The sequence below is a fragment of the Aulostomus chinensis genome, chromosome 23 (genome assembly GCF_037954235.1).
Source record: "Aulostomus chinensis isolate RoL2024-O1b breed Wild chromosome 23, RoL_Achi_v1.0, whole genome shotgun sequence".
Taxonomy (NCBI): Eukaryota; Metazoa; Chordata; class Actinopteri; order Syngnathiformes; family Aulostomidae; genus Aulostomus; species Aulostomus chinensis.
Genome location: NC_141342.1, coordinates 22301754 through 22322391, shown reverse-complemented (window position 1 = coordinate 22322391; position 20638 = coordinate 22301754). Strand labels below are relative to the sequence as shown.

Genomic DNA, 20638 nt, shown 5'->3' with positions numbered 1-20638 from the left:
GAATGAAGCGCCATGAAAGGATGTTTAGAACCCGAGGGCCCCCAGAGGTCTCAGCTGTGCTGTGAAACTACAACTTTACGCCAGGATTATAATTTTGCAAGAGACAAGACAAAATCTTTAAAATACAAAATATTTATTTCAAAAATGTCTTTATAAGAGAAAAACAAAAAAATCAAAACCATACAAATTGTTTGGTTACTAGCATCCCACACTCGTGCTAGGAACTAACAATGGAGAATTGCTCACTCAGGGATCACCCAGGCGCTCCGAAGCGCCCCCGCCTTCATATTGCACCCGAACACTGAGGCAAACAAGCGCCGAAAAAGTGGCACTAGCGGTGAAATGTTGTCCTGTCTGTTCTACATATGAGCATTGGGGGGGGGGGGGGGGGTCTTTTTTTAACAAAAACACAAAACCAAAAAACCAAAATCGAGTGAGTTTAATACATTTCTGAAATACAGCGGGGATGTGAGGGTTGGCATCGATATGGTGGTGAGGAGGAGACCCAAGAGCTCCAGGAGGCTCTTGAAGCAAAACTCTGAATCCCAAACTTCCAAAAACTGAGCAGTGTGCTTTTGAAAGACATGGACAAGAAAAAGGAGGACGCCTCATTTCTGCATACGTGGTTGTAGCAGCAGGAGGCAGCAGAGGTCAATGTTGAGTCCGCTTCAGGCCGGGTGAGCCCGACCTGCTCGTAGATATAAACATATAAGTATTCTTTATCCTTTTATCTTTATTGTGGTTGTACAATATTCCCTGATGGCCTGATGTGGCCGCTGAGTGTTATACAGAATCCTGAAGAGATATCAAACTGAAGGAGGAAACCAGAGGAGTGAGGATACTGTCCATCAAGGGAGCGGAGGAGGGGGTTGATGGGAGGGTGGGGGGTCCCGTACGCTGCGGTTGTGGGACTGTCGCTCTCCCTCGTCCCCTTCTTAAAATGTTACATACGCTGGTCAAACACACACAGTCCCTCCCATCACTGCTGCCAAAATCTGCTCTGAAGACAAGAACAACAAACGTGAGCATCAGGTCTACATCTGCCCCGGTTCAGGGCCCAGGTTCAGAGCCTCACCTATGTCAGCTTCTTGGCTTTGTTGTAGAGCGAGTCCACCACTTTGCTCATGTTCTGAATTGTTTCCAAGGCTGCCTCGTATGTTTTGTCCACTGGCGGCTCTTCAAATATGATCAGGACGCCTTCACCCTGGTCCAGGATTCCTGCAGTGGTGGGAGTCAACAAGTGTGACTGGGACTCCTCACACCAAACATGCTTCTGAAAGGTTCAGGAACAGGAGTTTCCATTTACCGTGAAACTTTTTATCCAGAATCATTTGTGATAATTTCCTCTCAACATCCCCCTGAAACACAGACAAACTTGCAATTGACACTCATCTCACTCCGTTAGCGGGGATTTGAAAAACCAGTCAACTGCGTGGGAAGGTACCTTGGAGAGTTTGATGAGACCTGATATGTGTTCTATCTGGAACCAGAAGGAGAAGGAAATCACACACAGCTTCACTTTAGTCAACTTCACCAGCAGCTGGACGCACTCACGCTCTCCTCACCAAGGCTGACGAGGACGCACACAAACTGAAGCCTCTTTCCCACTGACTAAGAACCAAAACCACCTATAAGCTGACCGCTCAGCCAGCAGGCCTTTGTTTGGTGGACAACACCGGTGCGTGCAGCGCCCCCACTGGCCCCCATCGCCTCAAACTTAACTTTTCATGTAGTAAATGCATGCAAGTCATGATTCTACATTTGTATCTATTTTTGAAAATGAACTCTTGCTGTGCTGGAACTGTAGCAGCCTCGCTCCCAGTACCTGTACTCTGGAAAAGGGCTCAATGACCCGGATGAGGTTCTGTTCCAGCAGGTTGTCGTACAGCTTGGCCAGGTGAGTGTTGATGATGGGGTCGTCCCTCAGCTCGGCTCTGTACTCTGTGAGCGCCTGGAAGACACAGACTTTAACCTTCCACCCCACTGAGGGCCAAGTACCTGGAGGATGGGAGGCGTCTTACCTTTTCAAAGTCTGCTAGAGATCTGTTCTTACAGGCCTGGGCTACGCACTTCAGCGCGTCCGTCTACATGATCACCACAAAACAAAGTGTCAAAATTGATCACCTCAGCAACACTTAGATTACAGGGGTGGGCAACCGTGTGCCATGGAGGGCCGTGTGTGTGCAGGTTGTCCTTCCAACACTTTAACAGGTGATCTCACTGATTGACACACCTTCAGCCACAGAAGAGTGTTGATCAGTGGAATCACCTGCTAAGGCCCCCCCATGGCACACGGTTGCCCACCCCTGCCTTAGAACATCCACTGAACTGACAACTCTGAACAGCTCTCTTGTCTTTGAATGTTAGGGTTTAACATCAGTTTAATTCCTTCAAAATCCCTGGAGATGTCCAGGTTGGAGGTGTGCCACCTCAACCACACCTGACTTCTACCTGATGCTCCCTGCTGCTGCTTTCACGCCATTCAAATTGCGAATTTTGTGAATGTTTGAGAAGCGGCAACCATTTTCAGGAACAAACAAATCAGCTGTGTCTGCTAATATTGAGACACACGACCCCTCTGCTCTGTCCAGTCTGCAATCAGTAGGAAGTGGGAGGAGCTTGCCTGGCGGCCGGTGTACCGGAGGGCCAGCTTCCCGCTGATCAGAGCTTGAACCTCCTCTGGTCTGAAAGAGTTCATGACAAAGAAATCACGAGATGATTAAAAACAGCCATGACACAGACGTGAAGCAGGTTGTTCATGTCCTTCACTCCACTTACAAGTTCAGAACAATTTTGCAGAGCAGCATGTATTTGAGAGCTGTGATGGCTTTAGGGCTGTCGATGGAGTCGTAGCCCTCGAACGCCTCAAAGAAGTAGGAGTAGGCCGTCTTCCAGTCCTTCTCCTCCGCTGCGTGGATGATCCCTGCAACACCACCAAGGACGGTCAGATCATCAGCCCCAAATAAACGGCTCAGCCATCTTCCAAAGCAGCGTGTCATCGCACGGCGGACAGAGCAACAGCACTGATTCAACAACACAACACGCGCGTGAACATCAGTGGTTCTCACGAGGCCCGGCAACAACCAACCCCAGCAGGCTTTTAGAGAGCAGAGGTGAGACCAGACCACCCCAGGATTTCATCCTGCATCCGAACAAAAAGCAATCCCACGCATTTGATTTGACATCTGACCTGACTGCATGTCCAGTGCTGCCTGGAGCTTCGGGGGGCAGTAGATGGCGTTGGCAGTGGTCCGAGCCGAGGTGAGGGCTGCACGGGCCTTGGGCAGGTTACTGAGAGCGTGGTACGTCTTACTTTCCAGCAACTGAACCTCCACCAGCAGAGCTTTGTCATCCATCTTCTTCAGTTCTTGAAGCAATTGGGAGCCTGAAGGAGAGAGAAGTCAAGCCCATGACCGCCACAGTGCCACAGCTGCTGGGGAGTCCATAGCTACGCATCCGCTGCACCTCCTTCCTTTGTGTAAAAAACAGGTCCAGGGTTTCCCCTACCATTATTTTGGGGGTTATTTTTCCGCACCCCCCCCCCCCAAGTCAAGTTAAGTGTATTTACATTTATTTCATATATAGCGCAACATCACGCCAGAAGCCATAGAAGGTCCCCGTCCCTACAGAGGAGGTCCCTGACCAGATGAACTCATCAGGTTCACGTCGTTGATCTAACTGAAGCCAAGGCCTTTCATTTCACTCTACATCGCCACGCACTTGCAATTTTCCTCTGTTGTCAGTTTTGGGACGTTGGTGCATCTGAGGCAGAACAGACTCAAGCACTCACCGAGCGCTAGGGCCTCCTGATACCGTTTGGTGTCAAAGTAGAGGGAGATCAGTCGAGCCTGGAGGAAGAGAGGAAGCTGTTAGACGAGACCGCAGCAGCTCCGACAGGCACGTCAGTTACCAGCACATCAATCACGACTCAACGCGACCTACTCAACACATCCACCAGCTGCAGGAAGCCCAGCCAGGCCCCCTGGATCAGGGTGCCTTCATATTTGCTGAGCAAACATGATTCCATTGACTAAGAACACACCAGGAGAGCGCAGGGGACGCAGCGACAGATCAGCTGTTGATCCGTCCTCGCCTTCCTGACTGCAAATAAAATGAACGGCTGCAGCAAACGTTTCATCGGTGAACTCAACACATCATCGACGACCTGTGAAAGGAGTTTCCAACCAACGTTTTTGCTCGTCTACAACAGCGACCACACCCACGGACTTTGAGTTTTCTTTACTCCAGGTTGCTGTTTTCTTCCACAGACCAAAAACCTGCGTGTTTGATGGACGGATGGCGAGTCAGGCTCTGAGTGTGGTGTATACCTCAAGAAGATATGAATACATCCGAAAGCAAACTAGGAGCATCTGGCTTCTCCGCTTTCACCTGTTTCTTCACGGGACACTGAGAGCTGTTCTGAAAGTTGGTGTTGATCCTGTTTTTGTAGCTGTCAGCAGCTCCGGATACTCCTGGCTGCTGACACTTCTGAGGCCCCCAGATTTTGGCTGTTGAAGCAGAGTGACGTCATAGAGTGGACACATCACCACTGTGCATTAGCACTTTCATGAGGCCAAGTTTACACCTGTGTTTCAGGTATTAACCTGCAGCTCTCCTGGGTTTGGCCAATGTAAGTAACCCAAGTAAACATGACCTGTTAATACTTCATCGATCTGTGTGTGGAACCAGAACTGGGCTTCATTCGTTGACAAGCACAGGCTCGACATTCCTAACCAGAGACATCCACTGCACAGGCTGGCTGACTGGTGATGGGAGCCAGGAACAGACGCTGCCCTGGAGCCCTGCCTTGCCAGGGAAGGGTTGCGTGATATTTCCCCAACAACAAAAACAATGTAATGATGTTCATGGAGTGGGTAATTACTTGGCAGGAGTAATACACAGTGATAGTACCGGTACTCAGCTCCCTTACTACGTGCTTACCTCCAGGGCTTGTCGTAGGAAGGTCCTTTTCTCAGCCTTGGCCCACTCGATGCATTCCAGACACAGCTCAACCTCCTGTCCCGTCGCCGCCTCCATGTCCAGGAACAGGTCCAGCAGAGAGCGGACCAGCCGGGCCGCCTTAGCCTTGCTGATGGAAATCAGAAAAGGCCTCACAAACTTCAGCAGACCCCCGAGCTCTGGAGACGGCAGCGAAAAGAAACACACGGCACACTTCTCAGAGTAGAACGACACATTCCAGGAGGAAAAGTAACTGGCTGCCCTCGAAACCCAAAGGTGCCGGTGAGCTGGGGGAGTTCTACCTGCTGCCTGCCCCGTCTTGGCCAGGAGGGTCCCCAGCTCCAGGATGCTCTGCTCTTTAACCCTGACAGCTTCTTCATCGTTCTCCTGAACGTCCCTCCTCACTGTCCAATTAAGAAAAAACATGCACATTGGGAGACATAAGGGCCTGAATGAAGAAACACTGTTCACTGGCGAATGATGATTTGTTCAAACATTGTGAACCATTATTTTATTCCTGAATCAATCCATCAATGTCAAGACGAGGCTGCGATTCAGTTGCTTCATGTTGGTCTCTGCTGGTTGGATGAGGTGCTTCAGGACCAGGATCTTGACTGCTGGTTTCAGGATGAGCCAACATTTCAGTTAACCTCAGCAAATACACACTTGGTTTCTGTTCCACATGAAACGCATCATCTTTTATTCATGCTTGGTGATGAGAGCTTCAATATTCAAGCTCATGATGATGAGTGATGCTGTTTTCTGACTCTTACATGTCCACCTTCATATCCCATGACCGTGTTTAAGAAAAGAAAACCAGAAGGAGCTGCTAACTGAGGTATCAGATCAGCTCACAACCACTGACGCGTCCAGCGTCCTGGTTCAGCAGATGAAGGTTTAATCTGAGTGCATTAACACTGATATGAAGCAGGCCTGGAACAGCAGCTATCACACGTGATACTGCATCTCCATATGATTTCAGCTACTTATTTTTCAAAAGCCCAACATGGCTTCAGTCTGGCATGCAGTTGCTAACTGGAATGAATTCAGTTCAACAGATTGAACAATGAAGACAAGCGGCTAATCCTCAAATCTGGGAAGATCATTTGAGTCGTGGTGGAACGATTCTCCTCGTTTATGAAGTCATCACCGGATCGGCTGGAAACGTGGGTTCGACTCGGTGGGAGAAGCTCATCCTGGGAGAACCGTGTGGCTGAGCGGGCTGACAGCTAGCTGGCTGGTGTGACAAGGCACTTTGAGGACAGCGATGCTGGGAGAAAAACTACCAACAGCTGACAGCAACGGAGTTCACATGACTACCAACACGCGAGCGAACCCGGGCAAAGTACCGGGAGCTGAGTCGCTACCCGCAGATAACGTGTCACACACTTCACGTCGATGTTTAGATGGTTCTGACAACCAGCTAATAACTGGAGTTTAGCTGAGCTGCTAGCAGGGCGAGTGCGGCCGCCCCGGTTGGTGATTAACCAGAGAAAAACAGCACAATAAATGACACAGACTCAACTTCACCAACCGTGGAGATCCGCTTCAGGTTAATTGCCACACTCGACGCCCCGGCCTACAGCAGCACTGCTAGCGAGCTAACGCTAACGAGCTAAACTCCGCAGGCAGTTACCATTCAGCAGTGAGTCAGCACGGCACACCACCGGCTCTGGCTACCGACCGCCGCTAGCTAGCACCGCCCGAGAAGAACTCGGCGCTCGGGGGAAGCGTGTCCATCTCTGGCCGCCCGGCCGACGGACGCCTACCTATCGAATGGAGGATGTCGATGGAGGCGTTGCGGTCCGTGCTAATGAGAGACTGGGCTCTCTGGAACTCCACCACTGCTGCGGCCGCCATCTTCCTTATTCAAATGCTGCCTGAATGAAAACTACGTGCGGCAATACGTTCCACAGCGTATGTGACGTCATCGCACCGCTTGCATGTTGGGAGTGGGACATCCGGGAAATGTAGTCCTATTCCACAAAGTTCGTCAAAAATGTTTCAGAGGTTCCTTTTTTCTCAGAAAAGCTCCTCCTGCTGAACCCGCTCCGGGGGGACAAACGGAACCAAACCAGTGGATCATGTTCCTCACCGCACATTGTTCAACATTTAATGGCAATGCTCAAAAATATGGGATCGACACAATCAGTTGATTCAACAGATGATTATAAGAGACGGCCAGGTGGATGTTTTGCACCAATCTAAAAAAACGAGCCATAATGCAAAGAGGAAATGGTTCTGTGGTCACTGGTTTTTCTCCCTTAAAAAACAAACAACCAAACATCTGCAGGCCTTAACTTCACAACACACGCTTTAAAATCAGGGAATACAACTTTTTAAATTAAATACATACAACAGAGTAAACCTCCCCTGGTGTGTGTCTGAATCTACTGGAATGGAGTCCACACTTGATAGAAAAGACAACTTTACCAGTACCAACTCTACTACGGGGTAACACTGGTACTCGGTAACACTAGTACTAGGTAGCACCAGAAACACTGGTACTAGGTAACACTTGTAACAGGTAACAGTGGTACCAGAGATTCCAGTGTTTTCAGAGTTTCCAGCGATACCAGTGTCACCAGTGTTACTTGGTACCAGTGTTACCAGTGTCATCAGAGTTACTAGTAATACCAGTGTCACCAGTGTTACCTGGTACCAGAGTTACCAGTGTTACTGGGTACCAGTGTTACTGGGTACCAGTGTTACCAGTGATACCAGTGTCACTTGGTACCAGAGTTACCAGTGTTAATTGGTACCAGTGTTACCAGAGTTACCAGTAATACCAGTGTTACCTGGTACCAGAGTTACCAGTGTTACGTGTCACCCGTGTTATCAGAGTTACCAGTGTTCCTTGGTATCAGTGTTATCAGAGTTACTTGGTACCAGAGTTACCAGTGTTACGTGTTACCCGTGTTATCAGAGTTACCAGTGTTCCTTGGTATCAGTGTTATCAGAGTTACCAGTAATACCAGTGTTATCAGAGTTACCAGTGTTACCTGGTATCAGTGTTATCAGAGTTACTTGGTACCAGTGTTACCAGTGTTACTTGGTACCAGTGTTATCAGAGTTACTTGGTACCAGTGTTACCTGGTACCAGAGTTACCAGTGTTACTTGATACTAATGTTACCAGAGTTACCAGTGTTACTTGGTACCAGTGTTACCAGAGTTACCAGTGTTACTTGGTATCAGTGTTTTTAGAGTTACCAATGTTCCCAGAGTTACTTGGTACCAGAGTTACCAGTGTTACACGGTATCAGTTTTATCAGAGTTACCTGGTACCAGAGTTACCAATGTTAATTGGTACCAGAGTTACCAGAGTTACCAGAGTTACGTGTTACCCTTGTTACCTGGTACCAGTGTTATCAGAGTTACTTGGTACCAGTGTTACCTGGTACCAGAGTTACCAGTGTTACTTAGTACCAGAGTTACTTGGTACCAGTGTTACCAGAGTTACCAGTGTTACTTGGTATCAGTGTTACCTGGTACCAGACATACCAGTGTTACTTGGTACCAGTGTTACCTGGTACCAGAGTTACCAGTGTTACTTGGTACCAGAGTTACCAGTGTTACAAGGTATCAGTTTTATCAGAGTTACCTGGTACCAGAGTTACCAATGTTAATTGGTACCAGAGTTACCAGTGTTACCTGGTACCAGAGTTACCAGTGTTACTTGGTATCAGGGTTACCAGTTACTTGGTACCAGAGTTACCAGTAACACCAATGTTCCCAGTACTACCTGGTAGTGTTCTGAGTAAAATCCCAGATGATCTGGTAAACTACATCACAACGCACTGCTGTCGTTTATCACCTAGAAATGGTTTCCAAACTGCAGTTGGAGGAAATGTTCCAGTGTTTTATTAGCAACTGTTGTGCCGGGAACCACGGTAATTTACCCCCCCCCCCCCCCCCCCCCGGTTCAGCGGGTGCAGAAGCGGCTCTATATAGGCGGAGTCATTCCGCAGCAGCAGCGCCGCGCTCCGGGCGCAGAGCGGCGCCCGACCACCGCCTCTGCGCCGCCCTCGCCAGCAGACACGCAGCAGCATCTTCATCTCCATCCATTCCGCAGCTGCGTCCTCGTCTGAGCAGGCGCGCTCCGTCCTACCGCCGCGCCTCGGATCTCTGCTGCATCCTCACCCTCCGACATGACTCCGTGTTTTTCTGGCTCTTTTTAAGCGGACACACGCGTCACGACGCCCGCCGCTGCGCTCCTCCAGGTCTGGTAAGTGTTTTCATCAGGAGGGTTTGGTCCGGACGGTGTTCAGATGCTGATTGGTGCCGCGCAGCTTGGTCTCACTGGGAGAATGTGAGGAGGAACTGGGAGGTTCAGGACTCTGATCGCGACGCGACGCTCCAGCACCACGGAGAGCTCCAGCCCCGCGGCGGCGGCGGAGGAGGGGGAGGACGGGGTTGTGGGTGCGGGTCGAGGCGGGGAAGGTGAAGGAATGGAGGCTCGCTGGCTCCTGCGCAGCGCGTCGCTGCTGCAGTGAGGAGGAAAACAGCCGCGCGGCTCCTGAATCACGCAGCTCTTTGTGCACCTGGCGGGAGGAATCTTGCGTTCGTCCTCCCGCATCAGCTGAGCAGCACCAGACGACCTTCACCTGCTGTTTACCTTCCATTTTAGCGAGACTCAGCCTCGACATGGACGTGCTGCTGTGAAGGTCCCTAGAGTCACCGAGCTGGACCGGTCTCAGTCAAACAGGGAGCCGAACCCCTCAGAGGACCCAGCACCGTCCTCCGTGTCCGGCGTTCCGTGACTGCGGATGAATCGCGGCCGCAGTCGCGTTTTCTTGCTGAAGCGTTTAGAACGTCAGTGAGATTTGGTTGGCGGTTCAGGAGGATCGATAACCTTTGAATTCATTCGTAGATCAAAGCAGGTGATCAGCCAGATAAGCCCCTCCCATCGATGAGAGCAAGGTAGCTGTGACGTGATCCCTGCTAGCAACCAGGTCAAACGTATTTCATGTCTGAATGCTCAGGAATGATTGACAGGTGACAAACTTTCTGATTATTGATCTTTTCTGCCTCCAGCGGCGGCCATCTGGAGCCGAGGTGATCCTTGTGCCCTCAGATTGATACCGGACTTCTCCACCCACCGTCCATGCTCGGCAGCAGCCTGTAGCCTGGGACCCCAGCTCCTGGAAGCCCCGAGACCCTCAGGATCCCCCGGCAGACGTTCTTCTGACCCAGAGAGGCCAGAACGCCCCTGGACATCTCCCCGCTGTCACCATGGGAACCGTGCTGTCTTTGTCTCCAAGCTACCGAAAGGCGGCTCTCTTTGAGGATGGCCCGGCCACCGTGGGCCACTACACGGCTGTTCAGAACAGCAAGAACGCCAAAGACAAGAATCTGAAGCGCCACTCGCTCATCAATGTGCTCCCCTGGAAGCGCATCGTAGCGGTTTCAGCCAAGAAGAAAGGTTCCAAGAAGGTTCAGCCCAACGGAACCTACCAGAACAACGTCAGCCACCTGAACAATGAGAACCTGAAGAAGTCGCAGTCCTGCGCCAACTTGTCCACATTTACCCAGGACCAGAGCACCCCGGCACTCACCAAGACCTCCAACAACACATCCTCAGTCAAGAAAGCCCCTCTGACCAACTCCAATGTGGCGCCCGGGACCCCCAAGAGGGTCATCGTGCAGGCGTCCACCAGCGAGCTGCTGCGCTGCCTGGGGGAGTTTCTGTGCCGCCGTTGTTACCGGCTCAAACACCTGTCGCCCACCGATCCGGTGCTGTGGCTGCGCAGCGTGGACCGGTCCCTGCTGCTGCAGGGCTGGCAGGACCAGGGCTTCATCACGCCGGCCAACGTGGTCTTCGTCTACATGCTGTGCCGTGACGTGGTCTCCTCCGAGGTGGCGACTGAGCACGAGCTGCAGGCCGTGCTGCTCACCTGCCTCTACCTGTCCTACTCCTACATGGGCAACGAGATCTCCTACCCGCTCAAGCCCTTCCTGGTGGAGAGCTCCAAGGAGACATTCTGGGACCGCTGCCTGTCCATCATCAACCTGATGAGCGCCAAGATGCTCCAGATCAACTCGGACCCGCACTACTTCACTCAGGTGTTCGCCGACCTGAAGAACGAGAGCCAGAAGGAGGAGGAGCGGAGCCGCCTGCTCATCGGTCTGGACCGGTGAGGGGATGTCGGGGGGAACTGAGGGGTCGGGGGAGGCGGGGCTACTCCAGTCTGGCATTTTGACTCACTGACATTTATTAGGGATGCTCTTTATTCGCGCCTAGCCGGTACAGAAGGTCTGGGGCTGACACCAGGAGAGCAGGAGATGAGGGCGTGGTCAAACACTTAGCATGGAGGCGGTTCAGAGTTTAACAATAAGCGTTCCCACCCAGAACGACTGACATCAGCACACTGAGCAGTCATCTGGTGACCCAGAACAAGACTGTTGCTATCAGCTCGCCATCGGACCATTAGTTCAGTCAGTATTACCCCCCCCCCCCCCCCCTACACACACAGGCAACAACAACTTCCGCTAGTGCGTTAGCCAGCTAGCTAGCTAGCTAGCTGCTATTAGCAACCTACAAGACTACTGGATGGTGAAGCAGGCCTGTACAGATACACAATAATACTAGCATACAAAGGAATCATTACCTCAACATTGCAGCCCCCCCACCTCCCCATTAATTTGCACGGGTGCTATTGCTGCATCCTGGGCTTAGTCCCGCCCACAACAACTATGATTGGCTGACAGAAATGGAAACAATCCAGCTCTTTTGTTTCACTGAGTCAGGATGACGGCCGGTTGAGGCTCGGCACCTCCGAGCAGGAGTTGGACTGAGTGGCGTTTTTGGAGGCGATGCTGGTATCAGGGATGAATCCATAAACTAGACATGACATCAGTACATCCCGTTGTAAGTATTGTAAAGTACCCATGCAAATGTTTCTAGCTTCTGCTGAAAAAAAGAAAGTTGATATCAGGCAACGACGAAGCTGATACACAGACGCCCACGGTGGCCGGTATCGTCCAGTGTGACTGGCCGCCGTGGGCGTATCGGCCGGGTCCGACCCCGTCCCCTCTCAACTGAAGTCCCAGTGTAGAAATACTTGGTGTTTAAAGACTCAACTCTTGAGGGGAAGTTAATCGTGTTTGACGGCCTCAGAAACTCTGGCGTTTCTCTGTTTAAAAGTGAACGTTTCAGGCCAAATTCTGTTTTGCAGTTTCGAGCGAACTCGCCAGCCTGGAGTAAATCCTTCGCCAACAGATATTTATTATCCACCTGTAAAGAATTTAGACAAACAGATGCGTACATCTACAGCGATGAATGTGGACAGACGCCGCCACAGCCTGCCAGTGACCTTCTGACTGTTTGAACGTGTGATGTGTGCCGCCTACTACAGGAGGGCGGAGCTATCTGCAGGCAGCCACACCCCCTCCATTGATACGGATACAACTGGACCTATCTGGCCGTGATGCCGGATTCACACTTTTGTGCGGCTCCCCACACACGAGGTCGGACTGTTGCATTGTGGGCCGTCTGGCCGTGAGCGTGTGATCAGACTTTACTTTCATCTCCAAACGAGTTCACGGATGTTTCACTCCCAGACGCTACGGACGCTTATTTATTGCTTTTCTGGAACAAGTTTTCTTTCTTTTTTTCCAAATGTAGAAATGTCATGTTTTGCACGTGTGCCATGCAGTTTTCCTGTTTCTGGGAGGCCGGAGCGATTCTTCTTCCTCTTCTTCCTCTTCTTCTTTTTACTTGATTTGTAACCAACTGCATCTGCGTAGAGAATGCCGTCGATCACGTGACTCTAGTTTATTTAGCTCTGCTTGCTAAAATAGGCTATTTGTTTACCAGGGAATTCTTTTGTACTTTGGAATGATGTTTGATTTGATGCTTCTGATTCAGCATAGAAAATGTGAAACCAGTGCCATATTTGGAATTGGAGGACACTCGGAGGATGGGGGGGGGGGGGTCTTCTACTGCAAACTACTTACTGACTCCTTATTTAACGTATTTATGATTTCGGCACTTCCTGCGAGTGATGAAAGACTTTAAAGGGATACGAGGTCTTTGGTGGGAATGAAGATTGATTCTGGTTTATGCAGATGAAAGTTGCAGGGTTTATCGAGGATCGAACTAAAGCCCTCAGAGCAAAACCAATGTTGAATCTGACCATCGCCAAGGACGCCATGACAGACACATTCGACCTGATCAAGAAAAAACCTCGACCGCATCGTTCTGTCCTGCTGCCGCCGTCCCACATATCAGAAAGCACAGACACCGCTGGACAGTTTCCGGCGCGCTCGTGCAGCATCACTGCAGAAAAGCACATTTACCTTGATGCACTGGCGCCGTCAAAGTGTCAATCAAACATGACACAGCGCCACGTTCAGCAGGTCTTATTGGGAATAATCACGATTTACATCATAAAACGGCGAGTACGAAGCGTTTTCAGGATTCTGTTGAGTCCAGGATGCAAGAACAACTTCAGTTTCTGGACGTTTGGTTTTGACAAATTTGGTCAACAAATGGCTTCCGTGACGTTTTAAGGCCTCGCCATTGCTGCCGCCGCTATGAACCACAACACCCGTGTCTTTCTCTGCTTAGGGACCGTGGCACCATCCAGAGTCAGTATCATGCGTTTGTACTGGCACAATCAGGGGACAAACTCCAGAGCAGCAGGTCGTTGTCAGAGTCGAAGGCCCCTTGTCGACTCGCCATATCCGCCCCCCGCTTGATATGTGCCATTTTCTTTTCTCTTGCATCATCGAGTAGTCGTTTGAAAATACGTTCAAAAACTTCTAAAATATGAAAAAAGAAGTGATAGTTCAAGATTTCTGTCATTCTTTTCTGTACCTTGTATTTGTAGATAAAATGAGAAGCGGTGTGCGTGTGTGTGTGTGTGTGGGGGGGGGGAGTTTTATGATGAACGAGAAGCCAACCACAGGTGGGTGGGGGAGGGGCATAAACACTGTTCAATGAAAATGTTTTTATTTTAAAAAGAAAAAAAGATGTTGCTGTAATTGAAGAATTTCTCGGTTGGTTTCTGCTTCTTTTGATTTATTTTTGTACCGTGATGGAAAATAAAATGCACTGAAAGTTCAGGACTTCTGCTTCTCTCCACAGCAAACACACACACAAACACACAGCAAACACACAACAAAGACGCAGCAAACACACAACAAAGACGCAGCAAACACACACAAACATGCAGCAAACACACAACAAAGACGCAGCAAACACACACACAAACATGCAGCAAACACACAACAAAGACGCAGCAAACACACAACAAAGACGCAGCAAACACACACACAAACATGCAGCAAACACATAACAAAGACGCAGCAAACACACAACAAAGACGCAGCAAACACACACAAACATGCAGCAAACACACAACAAAGACGCAGCAAACACACACACAAACATGCAGCAAACACACACAAACATGCAGCAAACACACAAACATGCAGCAAACACACACACACGCAGCAAACACACACACACGCAGCAAACACACACACGCAGCAAACACACACACGCAGCAAACACACACACACACGCGCAGCAAACACACACACGCGCAGCAAACACACACACACGCGCAGCAAACACACACACACGCGCAGCAAACACACACACGCAGCAAACACACACAAACATGCAGCAAACACACACACAAACATGCAGCAAACACACAACAAAGACGCAGCAAACACACAACAAAGATGCAGCAAACACACAACAAAGACGCAGCAAACACACAACAAAGACGCAGCAAACACACACAAACATGCAGCAAACACACACACAAACATGCAGCAAACACACAACAAAGACGCAGCAAACACACAACAAAGATGCAGCAAACACACAACAAACATGCAGCAAACACACAACAAAGACGCAGCAAACACACAACAAACACACAACAAAGACGCAGCAAACACACAACAAAGACGCAGCAAACACACAACAAACACACAACAAAGACGCAGCAAACACACAACAAAGACGCAGCAAACACACAACAAACACACAACAAAGACGCAGCAAACACACAACAAACACACAACAAAGACGCAGCAAACACACAACAAAGACGCAGCAAATACACAACAAAGACGCAGCAAACACACAACAAAGACGCAGCAAATACACAACAAAGACGCAGCAATTGTAGCACATGGATTTATTACTGATTAATGAAAAAGTCTTTAGGACACAAATTTCATCATTTGCGTTTCTACATTTGCACAAAATAAAATTGCAACTGAGAAAAAAAATCCCTTCCGCCTCAGTTTGGATACGACAGAACATTTATGGTTTCTATCATGACACAAGAATGAAAATGTATAAAATGAGGCACGTAGTGGAGGAATGCTGCTGACGTGTGCGGATTTATCATGGAGCAACAGAATAAATTATGGGATAGAAAATGGAGTTTGTTAGTCTTTGGCTGAAAGGAGAGGAGACGAGCGGCGAGGAGACGAGCGGCGAGGAGACGAGCGCCACGGCACGCGGCCGATCTTCTTTGAGTCTAATTTCTACGTGAAAAAGAAAAGTTTTTGTTTTGCGTGTGGGGAAGAAAGCCAGGATCGTCCGCCTCATCACTGACAGAATCCACAACACAACCCAACAAATCATTGACAAATACCACAAGTAAAGCGGTACTTCCTCTGCAGCCAATTCGAGTCACGCAGAATAACCTCCTCCAAGCAGGTCATGTGATCCCGGCGAGCCGCAGTTGTTGGAGCGTTTCAGCTTGTGTAAATCACCTGGACGCTGGTTCTGGATCTGTGACCCAGACAAAGTGCTGTGGTGTGAAGAGAGCAAATGCATGCGATACTGCAAGGTTCGATTCTGTAGTTCTGCGCCCTCCGCGGTGGAGGGATACGCTCTCAGACTGCATGACTTCAGTCAGATTTTGACACGATTTGGTTGTGATCCGCGTTTCCAGCACGACCAGCGGAGGAACCCGATCCAGCAAAGACAAGTTTGGAACGCTGCGTGACGGAGAGTCTAGCTAGCCGGCGTTTGTGGCTTTTTCTGTCTGTCGCCAGACTCCACCATGATGACCTTCTGACATCTCCACCCTCCCTCCCAATGACTTGAGTCAGGGTCAGAATTTATGGCACTTCGGTCACCTGACCTGACGTGGCGACTGACAAGACCACGGTGGAGTCTGACGGCAGCACGAGCGCATCCACATGGACTCCTCCTCCTCCTCCTAACTGGATTCATTTGCAGGCTTGTCCAGGAAAGCTTGCGTGCGCTGCATGAAGGGGGGAGGGGCTTAGTTCACTCGCCCTGTCAACACAAAGCGAGAAACACGAAAGTGACATCATGATGATGAGGAGCTGAGGAGGAGGAGACAGAATGCTGCCGTCATGAGGGCAAACAACTAACGTCTCACGACATCGAAGCGCCGAGGTGAAACGCTCCACAGCAGCACTGTGACTGAAACCTTCCTGTAGATGCCTGCAGGCGCCGCCTCCTCAGTGATGACTCATAACCTTTGACCTCCCTCACTGTTACTGACAGAGATGATGTTTCCTGGTTCTACGAATGTTCACACCATCAAGAGGAGCTCAACGTCATTGAACACTCAACCTAGGGGACATTCTGGAGCTTTTGATCGGGTCACATGACTGACAGGCAACATCCTGAAATCACACACACACTTTTACAATGGTGCAAAACATCCGGACAATCCGGGGGGTGGGTGTGTCCAAGATGGAGGACGCAGCCACGTTTAACCACTTCAGTTGAGGTGAGGACGCTAATGAGACTGTGTCAGTATTACTAATGAGACAACCTGAAAAAAGGGAGGAGGAGACTAAGCTGCAGCACACGCACACACACACACACACACACCCTCTCTGGTTAAGGGTGGTGGTCATTTCTGAGAATATGAGGAACTACTAACATGGAGGAGGCAGGTTGATGTCCAAGATTCAGAGTTAGTCAGCACAACCCTTTCTGGAGAACAGAAGTTCATGAGCATGTGATCGCTACTAACAGACTCCAACCTTTCAACTCTCACATCAACTTTCAGTCAACGTCTCTTCTTGTCCATCATCTTCCATCAAGACAAAGACCCTCCTCTAGGGACCTGAGCCCCAGGCTGGTTAGCTTAGCCCAGTGACTGGTAGTGGGTGGAGCATCAGCTAGCTCAGGTCCAGGCTAGTTAGCTTAGCCCAGTGACTGGTAGTGGGTGGAGCATCAGCTAGCTCAGGTCCAGGCTAGTTAGCTTAGCCCAGTGGCTGGTAGTGGGTGGAAGTGTTAGCATCAGCTAGCTCAGGTCCAGGCTAGTTAGCTTATCCCAATGGCTGGTAGTGGGTGGGAAGTGTTAGCATCAGCTAGCTCAGGTCCAGGATGCTGGTGTGTCCAGCAGGAATCCTCCTCCTCCTCATGATCAGTAGCAGCAGTCGCTCTTCTAGTCCTCAACAAACCTTTGGTTCTGTTGACCCAAGTTCCAGTGGAGCTTTGGAGGTGCTGCGTCAAATCACTGCTCCCAGTCAGGAAAGTAGTTCCGGCTACGTGTCTGATTCTACCACTACAACGTCTCCTCATGTTAAACTGGTATTCATCACCAAGGTTACACAACCCTCCTGATATTAATGCAGGCAGAGACGCAGCTACGCTAACACTTCCCACCCACTACCAGTCACTGTGCTAAGCTAACTAGCCTGGGTCTCAGCTCTGGGTGACGATGGACAACAGAGACTTTCCTTGGAAGTCCCTTTAACAGATTATAAAACATACAGTCATGGCAGTAGAGGGTAGAAGGACTTAAATTAATAGAATCAACAGGCTTCAATGTTCAGGATGTGCTCAACACATCCGACTCGACCAACAACAAACTGGTTCTGGAGTTCAGACGCACATCGACTCTCCTGCTTGTGAATGTAAACAGTGAACGTCTTTAACATCAAAGCAAGTCTGAAATTAACATCATTTCTTTATGGATTCTTTTCTAATAAGAAAAAGAAAACTGCCTTAATTTCTTTGAAAAATTCAACATAAATAAAACATTTTGAGTTTGTCTTTGGATCTGAGCACTGCAGGGATGAGAATATGATCTAGAATATCTCTTCACATGGTCGTCCCCAGTAATCCCTCTCTAATTAACTAAATATTGCACAGAACAAATCAACAGAAATTCAGATAAAAAGCAAGAAAGATCCTGAAGTCCATCTTTTTAAACCTGTTTAGCTATGAATTGTTAGCGACTTCTTGTTTATAGTAACATTGCATAGAAAACTAGGAAAGAGGTCCGATATGGCCAATCCAGAGCTGTGATCAACGTCGTCAGCCATCATCATCACGGCGGGGTGGCGGATCTCGCGGGCCTGTTCTAATTTCCGGGGACAGCCAGGATGTACCCGGATCGGCTCTTGGTGAAGTCCGGCTGCGACTGGTTGATCTTGGGCTCCACGATGACGGTGCACTTCCTCCCGTTCATGCTGCACTGGATGGGACTGGTGATGCTCACCTGCAGCCTCCTCTTCTCACTGCACACAGGAAGGAGATGAAGAGGACATTTTACGATCTCTCTCACACACACACACACACACACACACACACACACACACACACATTCTGTTGGTAATTTGGACTCTGTGAAGCTTCAAACCTTTGGCACCTGAAACCAGCCTGATAACCTGGACACACCTGGTTTGGAACCCTGTGGCTAACTCTGCTATGGGAGGAGCTTCAGAAACGCAGCAGACCTGACACAGTGACACAGCATGTGTTTGGTCAGCTGGAGGTTCTGATCCAGAGGGAATTAAGAGAAGACATCAGGCGGTGCTGCTGATGGAATGATGCATGAGGCGTCGCCGGGCTGCAGCGCAGCAGCTGATTGGCTTTTAGTGGCTGTCACATCCTGTTAGCTTCTCTGGGTTAACGGCGCTCTGCCGGGTTCACTCCTAAACAGGATCGATGACGAGCATCAAGGAGAAAAAGGTAGAAATTGTGGGTCCTAAGAGGGGAGGGGCCTGAGAGGAGGGGTGGGTAACAAACTGCGTGGTAGCTGTGATGACATCATAAACTGAGAACCAATGAGATGTGGTGTTTCACTCATCAAGCTTATTGTTTTTGCCACAGAAGGTGACCATTTTTGGATGAGACCACAAAGCTTGGGGGGGGGGGGGGGGGGCCAACTCATCAATCACAAAGTAGCCACACCCACCAGCCTGCCCTGCTCCCCCATCATTGACAAAATAAATGACAAAATATTACGGACGGCAGCTGGCAGGTCTCGACACAAGCAGACCAGAGCTCAAGCCCGTTTGAGGTTGCTGCGTTGACACCGGCCCCAACCGACCCAGAAGCCAGAGACCCAGACACAAAGCAGGGGGGTGTGGAAGCGCCCTCAGGTGGACCAGATGCTGGCGGTCTGAGGCACCTTGCACACCTGGTGTCGTGCTTCAAACGGAGACTTTCTGCTGGACTCGTTTAGATCATGGCCACCACCACTGCTGCCACCGGCGCTACGCCAGGTGTAAACAAACCCACCATACCCATCAGGTACAATGACTGCTGAATTCACTCACTTTGTCTCCCTACAATCTAAACGCAGGAAATGAGTCGTGAACTTGTTGCGCAACGACAATAAGTCATAAACAACAGCAAGGCTGCCCACGCTGCACTCCTCTGCAGAGTGTTGCTGCTCTGCATCGCAGCTTATGCAGAGAGCAGAGCTCAGGGTAGCGCTGATGCTGGTTTCCATGGCAACCCCCATGAACTGAACTCCCCCATCTGTCATGGCTGCCAGCCAATGGTGCTCAGTCTGTGTGTGTGTGTGTGTGTGTGTGTGTATCCCTCATCCTATTACTTCTCCATCGCACTGTCTTGCTGAAATGCCAGAGGGATGCTGTGCTGTGAAGGGCAAACAGGGTTACACACACACACACACACACACACACACACACACACACACACACACACACACACACACACACACACACACACACACTCCTCTCATCCCTGAATAAACACTCTGGCGTTTCAGTAACACCACAACACTTCATGTGTGAATAGAAGAGCAGCATCAGGAGTCTTAAGGTCACCGGCTGGCGGTTCCCACCAGGAGCCCCGCGCCAGCCCGCCGGGCCCTGAGGGCTGACTTAGCCCAGCATGGGACGGCCTCTCAGGCTGGAAAATCAATTCTTTCCTTTCCCTCCCTCCGTCCTCTTTGCCCTTCAATGCAACAAGGGCCTTAACTCACATCTTGCTTTGGGAAGGATGGAGGACAGGAAGACTGAGGATGAAAGAGAGGTGGAGGCTACGGAGGAGAAGTTGGAGGAAGACAGTGAGTGCAGAGTGAGAGGGAGGTGGCAGAAGAAAGAAAAGTGCAGCGGATTGAGAAGGGAAGGACAACCTGAGCTTTTTTCAGGTCAAGGAGCTGGATTCCCTCCTGTCCCACCGGTGAGTCATCCCTCCAGGAGGGTACCTGCCCCCCCCCCCCGGCCTCTCAGCTGCTGCTGAAATATAAATGAGCGCTGCAGGTGGGAGGAGCAGCTGGAGAGAAGCTGAGCGGCGAGGACGAGGCGATCGAAGTTCTCACTACTTGGTCCGATGACAGAGTGATTTAAGGATCAATCACAGACGAGACACGATGAGGGGATTCAGGTCGACATTTTGAAAACTAGACGCCACTCAAAAAGTGGATACCTTCAAATTACCTTCGAAGTACTCACTAATAG

The 20638-nt window shown here is 50.1% G+C and overlaps 3 protein-coding genes across 5 annotated transcripts in view; 1 reads left to right on the top strand and 2 right to left on the bottom strand.

Annotated features, from left to right (window-relative positions):
• Positions 1 to 147: 147 nt before the first annotated feature.
• On the bottom strand, positions 148 to 6886 carry psmd11b (proteasome 26S subunit, non-ATPase 11b). Its single transcript, XM_086195763.1, has 13 exons — positions 6729 to 6886; positions 5262 to 5363; positions 4942 to 5138; positions 3791 to 3848; positions 3191 to 3385; positions 2779 to 2923; positions 2624 to 2684; positions 2022 to 2084; positions 1826 to 1951; positions 1445 to 1480; positions 1307 to 1358; positions 1076 to 1218; positions 148 to 1000 (listed from the first exon to the last, which is right to left on the bottom strand). The coding sequence occupies exons 1-12, from the start codon at positions 6817 to 6819 to the stop codon at positions 1076 to 1078; spliced, it is 1269 nt and encodes a 422-aa protein (XP_086051889.1). The 5' UTR covers positions 6820 to 6886; the 3' UTR covers positions 148 to 1000.
• A 2068-nt stretch (positions 6887 to 8954) lies between these two features.
• Positions 8955 to 11098, top strand: cdk5r1b (cyclin dependent kinase 5, regulatory subunit 1b (p35)). Of its 3 annotated transcripts, none has more exons than XM_086195304.1 (2): positions 8955 to 9185; positions 9995 to 11098. In XM_086195304.1, exon 2 carries the CDS (start codon positions 10193 to 10195, stop codon positions 11096 to 11098), a length of 906 nt encoding a protein of 301 aa, XP_086051430.1. In that variant the 5' UTR covers positions 8955 to 9185; positions 9995 to 10192. The 3 variants fall into 3 exon arrangements, with proteins under 3 accessions (XP_086051430.1, XP_086051431.1, XP_086051432.1); XM_086195305.1 differs by lacking the exon at positions 8955 to 9185 and adding an exon at positions 9399 to 9880; XM_086195306.1 differs by lacking the exon at positions 8955 to 9185 and adding an exon at positions 9399 to 9912.
• Positions 11099 to 15102: 4004 nt separating this feature from the next.
• The window catches only part of myo1d (myosin 1D), a 58240-nt gene continuing 52704 nt past the window's right edge, over positions 15103 to 20638 (bottom strand). The window contains exon 22 of the mRNA XM_086194858.1: positions 15103 to 18442. Coding sequence (XP_086050984.1) covers positions 18286 to 18442 — 157 coding nt within the window. The 3' untranslated portion in view covers positions 15103 to 18285. The remainder of the gene's footprint in view (positions 18443 to 20638) is intronic.

What these genes read in the sequence shown, in the direction of transcription:
- cdk5r1b (XM_086195304.1), top strand. Translation starts at nt 10,193, where the DNA reads ATGGGAACCGTGCTGTCTTTGTCTCCAAGCTACCGAAAGGCGGCTCTC.
- psmd11b (XM_086195763.1), bottom strand. Translation starts at nt 6,819, where the DNA reads ATGGCGGCCGCAGCAGTGGTGGAGTTCCAGAGAGCCCAGTCTCTCATT. An exon ending in CAAGACGGGGCAGGCAGCAG is followed by an intron (nt 5,139 to 5,261) that starts GTAGAACTCCCC and finishes TGCCGTCTCCAG; the next exon opens with AGCTCGGGGGTCTGCTGAAG. An exon ending in GTCTCATCAAACTCTCCAAG is followed by an intron (nt 1,359 to 1,444) that starts GTACCTTCCCAC and finishes TCTGTGTTTCAG; the next exon opens with GGGGATGTTGAGAGGAAATT.